Source organism: Rattus rattus, chromosome 2 (genome assembly GCF_011064425.1).
Source record: "Rattus rattus isolate New Zealand chromosome 2, Rrattus_CSIRO_v1, whole genome shotgun sequence".
Classification (NCBI taxonomy): Eukaryota; Metazoa; Chordata; class Mammalia; order Rodentia; family Muridae; genus Rattus; species Rattus rattus.
This window is the reverse complement of record NC_046155.1, coordinates 103,585,412-103,593,810: the sequence shown is the minus strand read 5'-3', so window position 1 is coordinate 103,593,810 and position 8,399 is coordinate 103,585,412. Positions and strand designations below refer to the sequence as shown.

The window sequence follows — 8,399 nt, the reverse complement described above, 5'->3', positions numbered from 1 at the left end:
TTGTGAATGTTTTTTTGCACTTATATGTGTGTATATTTATGTGTGGTTGGGGCACACAACGGACACTCTTCATGTCTGGAGGTTATAATACAGCCTTTAGGAGTTAATTCTATCTTTTCACTTTTTGGGTTCTGGAGATCAACTTAGGGTCATCAGGCTACTTACCAGCACCTTTATCTACTGATCCATCTCACTAACACCAAAAATCAATTATTAACAAGATAATTTCTCTTCAGATATTTCTCATAGCTTTCATATTTCAATAAGCATATAGTCCTTAGTGACTACTTATGATAAATCCAACATGACCAGAATAATTTCAGCATAACCACACATATAATGTAATGAATGAAAAATGCAAAGAGGTTTAGAGATAGGCTAGTTTTACTGAGATCTTAGGTGAACATTTCTAAGAAGCTCGTAGTATCCACACATCTTGAGAGTTTGAACAAGACCTGACATTTCTCTGAGGCCATCATTCACTCTCTCCACTCAGATCACACAGCCTATCTTAAGTGATAGATTCTCGTTTTATTTCCTTTTAAAGATATATATTTTATTTACTTACTTATTTTTATCATGTGGTATTTTAATTTTTAATAGTATATGGAGTGATTAAATCAAGTTGATTAATGTATCCTTTACCCAAAATATTTCATGCATATTTTTATAGAGATGGATTCTGTTAGCAATATTGAAATTCACAGATCTCAATGTCCAGCTCTAGTCAGGAATCTGTGTAATTCTTCTAAAAACACCAGGCTATTCCCACTGCCAACCTGAGAGCTTCCTTCCTTGACCCCATCCTTCTTCCTTCCAGGGCAGACAATGACAACTGCTATTCTCTCTCTCTTCTGAATAAAATTTTTTGTACTCCACTTGAGATATATCTTGTGTTATCATATTCCTATGTAAAATTTTTTTCATTTAACATAATTGTCTCTGATTCTATTTGTGTTGTCAAAGACGCCAGAATTTCTACCTTTTTAAGGCTGAATAATTCTATTTTCATCATTTCCGTTTAAAATGTTTCCCTAGTTGATATTTCTGTTGTGCAATTAAGACTAGAAGTGAGTTTGAACTCATAGAAAAAATCATTTTAACTTTTTAACAATTAAATTCTAAATAACATAAAATATGTTTCTTCTATCAAAAATGCTTGGTAATATAAATATTGAAAGTGACACAAAGTTGTTTTTTCTGAAAATAATTCCTGCTGTTCCATACCAACCTGATCTTTTCTAACTTTGTCCTTAGACATTTTCTCAAAAGCTTTACAAACCTCCTTTGTCTCCTATTATGCTAGCAAGAAGTGTTGCTGGTTTTGCTGGAAGTTTCAAAACAACATTAAATTTGGAATAAAATACTATGTGCTGGAAGATTTAACCCATAAGACTGAACAAATTGTGATAACTTACTGTCATTATGAGCAGAAATTCAGAGCCTGGAGTCTTAGAAATGGAAGTAGTTTCCCACTGGGAAGCACAACATTTTGATAAAAATCTTTTTTTTTTTTTACATTAGATGAAGATGTATTCTCATCTGAGTGTGGGACAGAAATCATGGAATCACAGAAATAGATTTTATGGGAAATATTGCCAACTCAAGAACCTAAGGATAATAGGCTTCTGTTAGAGACATGAGGGAGAATGGCCAGTAGAGAAATCTGAATTCCTGTGGTGTTAAATCCCTAAAGTGTAACAAGATTAATTCAGAGATGTGTTTTCTATTAATGTAACCTGACACCTTACATAAATGGGAATAACATTTTCCTTCAGGGAACTGAAATGATCCTATAGTAGGGATGAATTTCTTAATCATTCTTAAGCATAAGAATTTAAAGAACTATAAAATATGTGATTAGAAAACTTCCTTATTGGTGTTCTGTTCAGAAAATTTTCCCCTGTGTGTTCGAGGCTCTTCCCTACTTTCTTCTCTCTTAATTTCAGTGTATCTGGATTTATGTGGAGGTCTTTGATCTACTTGGACTTGACCTTTGTATAAAGGTGATAAGAATGAATCTATTTGCATTCTTACATATGTTGACCTCCAGTTGAACCAGCCCCATTTGTTGAAATTGCTGTCCTTTTTCCACGGGATAGTTTTAGCTCCTTTGCCAAAGGTCAAGTGACCATAGGTGTGTGGGTTCATTTCTGGGTCTTCAATTCTATTCCATTGATCTACCTGCCTGTTTCTATACCAGTACCATACAGTTTTTATCACTATTGCTCTGTAATACAGCTGGAGGTTAGGGATAGTGATTCCCCAAGAAGTTCTTTTATTGTTAAGAATAGTTTTCTCTATCCTGTTTTTTGTTGTTGTTGTTGTTGTTGTTGTTGTTACAAATGAATTTGCAAATTGCTCTTTCTAACACTGTGAAAAATTGACATGAAATTTTGATGGGGATTGCATTGAATCTGTAGGTTGCTTTCAGCAACATGGCCATTTTTAGTATATTAATCTTGCCAATCCATAAACATGGGAAATCTTTCCATCTTCTGAAATTTTCAATTTCTTTCTTCAGAGACTTGAAGTTCTTGTCATACAGATCTTTCACTTGCTTGGTTACAATTATAACAAGGTATTTTATATTATTTGTGACTATTGTGAAGTGTGTCATTTCCCTAATTTCTTTCTCACACTGTTTATCCTTTGAGTAGAGGAAGGCTACTGGTTTGTTTGAGTTAATTTTGTATCCAGTCACTTTGCTAAAGTTCTTTATCAGCTGTAGAAGTTCTCTTCAGGTCACTTAAGTATATTATTATTTTCAAATAGTGATATTTTAACTTCTTTTCCAATTTGTATCCCTTTGACCTCTTTTTGTTGTATAATTGCTCTGGCTAAGACTTCAAGTACTATATTGAATAGGTAGGGAGAGAGTGGGCAGCCTTGTCTAGTCCCTGATTTTAGTGGGATTGATTCAAGTTTCTCTCCATTTAGCTTGATGTTGGCTACCAGTTTGCTGTATATGGCTTTTACTATGCTTAGATATGGGCCTTGAATTCCTGATCTTTCTAAAACTTTTATCATGAAGGGCTGTTGAATGCTGTCAAATCCTATCTCAGCATCTAATGAAATAATCATGTGGTTTTTTTACTTTAAGTTTGTTTCTAAAGTGGATTTCCGCAAATTGAACCATCCCTGCATCCACTGAACTGAGAACAGGACCCCCGTTGAAGGAATCAGAGAAAGGACTGAAAGAGCTGAAGGGGCTCGAGACCCCATATGAACAACAATGCCAAGCAACCAGAGCTTCCAGGGACTAAGCCACTACCTAAAGACTATTCATGGACTGACCCTGGACTCTGACCTCATAGGTAGCAATGAATAGCCTAGTAAGAGCACCAGTGGAAGGGGAAGCCCTTGGTCCTGCCAAGACTGAACCCCCAGTGAACGTGATTGTTGGGGGGAGGGCAGTAATGGGAGAAGGATGGGAAGGGGAACACCCATAGAGAAGGGGAGGGGGAGGGGCTAGGGGGATGTTGACCTGGAACCGGGAAAGGGAATAACAATTGAAATGTAAATAAGATGGGGAAAAATTTAATAAAGATGGAAAATAAATAAATAAATAAATAAATAAATAAATAAATAAGAAAGAGAGGAGAGAGAGAAAGAAAGAAAGAAAGAAAGAAAGAAAGAAAGAAAGAAAGAATGAAAGAAAGAAAATGTGCCAGTGAATTCAGACAAATTGTTAACCCAAGGAATAGCAGTTGATGATGGGATGTGCTTCTACCAGTGCACTCTAGGCTTTCTTGAAATGATGCAACAAGAAGTGAATACAGAAAATGGGGAAGAAGTAAAGGCTATAGATGTCAAAAGTTCATATAAAAATCAGAATTTTTATTAATTTGATATTTTATTTATTTACATTTCAAATGTTGTCTCCCTTCCCCATCTCTCCTCCACAAACCCACCATCTCATCCCCTTCCCCGCCCCTCTAAGAGGGTACTCCCCACCCACACACCCACTCCTGCCTCACCCCTCTAATGTTCCCCTATATTGCATCAACAAGTCTCCATAGGACCAAGGGCCTGCCCTCCCATTGATGCCAGATAAGGCAATCCTCTGCTACATATGTAGCTGTAGTGTTGGAATCATTTTATTTAATTCTTGGGGCAGAAATTGGTATAGATCTTAAGAATGGAGAAGAGTATTGTAGAAGGCAGCTGAGTGTATAAAAATGCATCACTGTAAAACATACAAAAGTAAAACCACAAACACCGAGCTTTGAGAATCCCATTATGATGCGAAGTCATGAGCATGTAGGACTGCTGACCTGTGCACTTGGAGGAATTTATCAGAAACATTGCAAGCCCAGGACCAGAACCAAAGACACAGAGCACAGGGTTGCAGAAATAGGATTGGGAACTTCAGTGCCAGAAAAAAAATACCAATCTGGATAATAAGAAGCTTACTCAGTTGAAAAAAATGCCATATTTTGAATTATATATTTGTAGATATTGAGACACAGTATTGCTATATAGCACAAGCTGGTCTTAAACTTGTGATTTTAATGCCTCCATTTCCCAAATGCTGGGATTAGAAGCCTATGTGACCATAACCAGCTGGAAAAGGACACAATTCTTAAAAGAATGTTAAGGTTATCTCAATTTGAGGACTAAACACAAAAATGAAAACCCATGACAGTCCGTGTATTGCTTTATCTTACCATTGACTAGTATAATGTTTCTTTTTCCCTTAAAAATGGCTATTAAATTAAAATATGTGCCAATCATTTTCTCTGCTGGTCTGCAGAAGCAAAATAGCAATAATTATTTTCTCAAACATGCAAACTTTCAATAGATAGGTCTTGTTTTTTCTCTTTCAGGACTGATGCTGAATGCAGTCTGAGTGCAGGGGAATCTATAAATGTCTAGGAGTCTCGTGTGACATCTACGTGGAACAACAGGATGACAAGCAGGTAATGCCTTTCATCAGTGGACTCAGTTTAACGTTGTTTATTCTTAGTAGCATGGAATACACCAACTACTCGAAGTTACTCCTCTGGAAAACCCAAAGTGTTTGTGTGTCCAGTTTCTAATCCTAGTTTCACTGATGCAGTTAAGAACTCTTTACCAGGGTCTGGAGGGGTGGTTTGGTGGTCAAGAGCTTCCTGCTCTTACACAGAACCCGGGTCCAGTCCCTAACACCCATATAGTGTGCTCAGAGCCCTCTCTAACTCCAGACCCACAGAATCCAAAGCCTACTTCTGGCGTCCACAGAAAATGCATGTAGGGGGTCACACAGAAATACATGCAGATTCAACACCCATACACATAAAAATAACACAACAGAAATTTTTGAGAAGAACCTCTTAGCACATGCAGTTAGCTAAGATTGAAATTGTACAATTTTCCTTATAAAAGAGAAATTGATTAAAAAATATTGGGTGAATAAAAAATAGTGAACTGGTCTGTTTGGGTAAGTAATTGTTTTTTCCAAGTTCAGAAGATAAAATCAATGATTTTGCAAAGTTACTCTTAGTGATCTTATACAAGTAATCTGAAATATAAGCACATATTATTGTGGATAATATATAAGGGCATTTGGTTTTGTATTCATTCCCTAGAAGCTGGAGAGCTGGAGCTGTGTGTGAGACAGGCAACTTGAAGTTAGAAATGAAGGTATGTCCTGACCTCTCCAGTACCCTCACCCACAGAGCTTCTGAAGATTTTCTGCTAAAGTATTCTCAGCTCGAGTTCTGTACAGCTGCTCACCCAGATTGTGGTTATTGGCAATTCGCACCTCTCTTCCTCACTTGAGGAATTAACGGCAAAGGCTGGATGTGCGGAGAAACATAAGCATTTCCTTGCTGTTCTTTACCTGTGACTCTCTCGTCCTGTCTTCTGGATCCTTCCAAATGCTGTGAATTTGAAATTCATGCCTGGGGTGCTGGAAGAGGTCCAGGAAGTGTGGGATCCCCATGGCTGTGCAGAGGTCTTCTGAACTTTGTAATCCCTTCCAGCACAGGCAGCGTTTTTTTTCTGTGTCTAGTTGCTTACCAGTTGGAAGACTGTTATGGTTACACTCCTCCAGACCAAAGAGAAGAAGCACAGAAATCTTTTCCCTCCTCTGTGATTTATGGTTATTATAAATGGACAGAAGTTTTCCAGAGGATCTTATCCTAGCATTAAAATATGTTTTCAGTTTCAAATACTGAGAATTTTTTAATCTTGAAAAACTATGTGTTTATTTTTTAAATTTTCTGCACTCTATACCATACTCCATAATTACTTAGAAATCTTCAGCCTAGTTCCCTGTCCCCACTGAACACCTTGGCAACCCTCTCACGAATCTCCCTGGTCTTGACTCCATATACCACAGGGTTAAGAGCCGGTGGGAAAAGCAGATAGACATTAGCCAAAAGAATATGAATGTGGAGTGGGACATGGTGACCAAAGCGGTGTGTGAAAAAGGAAAACAGGGCTGGTGTGTAAGAGATGAGGATGACGCAGACATGGGAGCCACAGGTACCTAGGGCTTTGGACCGGGCTTCCTGGGATGAGAGGCGAAAAACAGCTTGCGCAATGAGGGCATAGGAAAGACCGATGCAGAATAAGTCAACCCCAATGACCAACAGTGCAGCTGTCAGCCCATACACACGATTAGGCCTGGTGTCTCCACAGGCCAGCTTCACCACAGCCATATGCTCACAGTATGTGTGTGGGATCACATGGCTTTGGCAGAAGCTCAGACGACCAATGAGGAAGGGACATGGAAGCATGAGCAGGGAGCCTCTCATCATAGCTACTACCCCAATGCGAGCAATGATGGTGTCAGTGAGGATGGTAGAATAGCGGAGTGGGTGGCAGATGGCCACATAGCGATCAAAGGCCATGGCCAACAGCACGGTGGACTCCATCATGCAAAAGGCATGAATGAAGAACATCTGTGCCAGGCAGGCAGAGGCAGAGATATGGCCAGCTCCACACCAGAGAATAGCCAGCAGTTTTGGTACTGTGGAGAAAGAGGCGGCCAAATCAATGGTTGATAGCATGCATAGGAAGAGATAGACGGGTTTGTGCAAGGTTGGCTCCGTGGCAACAACAACCAGGATGGTTATATTGCCCACGATTGTGGCAGTGCCCAGACAGCACACTGGAAGTGAGAGCCACATATGGAACTGCTCTAGACCCGGGATGCCCAAGAGAAAGAAGATAGAAGGATCCAAATCCGTGTGATTAGGAGCGTCCATGGTCTGGCCTGTGGTGATGGACATCATCTCTGGTCAGAAAACCCCACACCATATCATATTGCCTGGAAAGACAGTATGGGATAGGTAAATAAATGAGATTACAATAATTTTCCCTAGCTATAGAATGTTTGGGAAACTATTATTCTTAAAATGACAGTCATAATAATCGTAATTATATTTATTTCCTAGAATTAGGGAATTTTATGTGAAATATTTGCATAATGTATGACATTTGTCTGTGTAACAAAATAAGTCACTACCATGATGGGTTTGAGTAAGTATTAAGTGAACTACAATTTCAGCCTAGCTAGTAGTTCTTATTTTCAAGGAAAGAAATGCAAGCCCTACTCGAGGGATGTAGCTGAGTGCTCATGCAGTATAGGAAAATGTTAACTTGGGGCCATCAGTCCTGAAAACACAGCTCACTAGTCAAGAGGGACAACGTTTTTAATAGCTAAATTAAAAGGGTTTCCGACTTTGGATCTGGTTCTTACTAATCAGTTTTCAAGTTGCACCAGTGGTTGCCTCTCTTTTCACTAATCCATGAATATGTGTGTGTGTGTAAGTGCATATGTGTTTTTGTTTGCACACATACTTACATTGTCTACTTAGTTTTTTAATTTCCAATGAAATGCCTTCTCCTGTTTATAGTACGGTTAACCCTCTTTTATATTTCTGAAGGAAAAATTTCGCCTTTACCCTTCCTTCCTCAATCCTCTACTGTTACTCTAGCTGCAGTACATGGTTGTTTGAAAGAAAAAGTATCATCAATCCTACCATTCTTTTTTTTTTTTTTGGTTCTTTTTTTTTTTTTTTCCGGAGTTGGGAACCGAACCCAGGGCCTTGCGCTTCCTAGGTAAGCGCTCTACCACTGAGCTAAATCCCCAGCCAATCCTACCATTCTTATTATTCCATAATGGCAAGAAGTGATTTTCTAAAGTTACCTTAATTTGTACCTGGATAATGATGACTCACCTTTGTGAAGATCATTCTGCCTGACAGTTTTCAAAGAGGAACAAGAGGCTCGATACCTACAAGTCTAAGTGCTCTTACTCAATCGCAGTGAGCAATACTGTGTATAACTGTATATACAATACTGTGTATAACTGTATATACAGTACTGTGTATAACTGTATATACAATACTGTGTATAACTATATATATACAATACTGTATACAACTGTATATACAATACTGTATACA

The 8,399-nt window shown here is 38.4% G+C and overlaps 1 protein-coding gene across 1 annotated transcript; it reads right to left on the bottom strand.

Moving 5' to 3' along the window:
* Positions 1-6,237: 6,237 nt before the first annotated feature.
* LOC116894108 (putative olfactory receptor 52P1) lies at positions 6,238-7,220 on the bottom strand. The gene has a single exon (XM_032895827.1). It carries the CDS (start codon positions 7,218-7,220, stop codon positions 6,246-6,248), a length of 975 nt encoding a protein of 324 aa, XP_032751718.1. The 3' UTR covers positions 6,238-6,245.
* Positions 7,221-8,399: the final 1,179 nt, after the last annotated feature.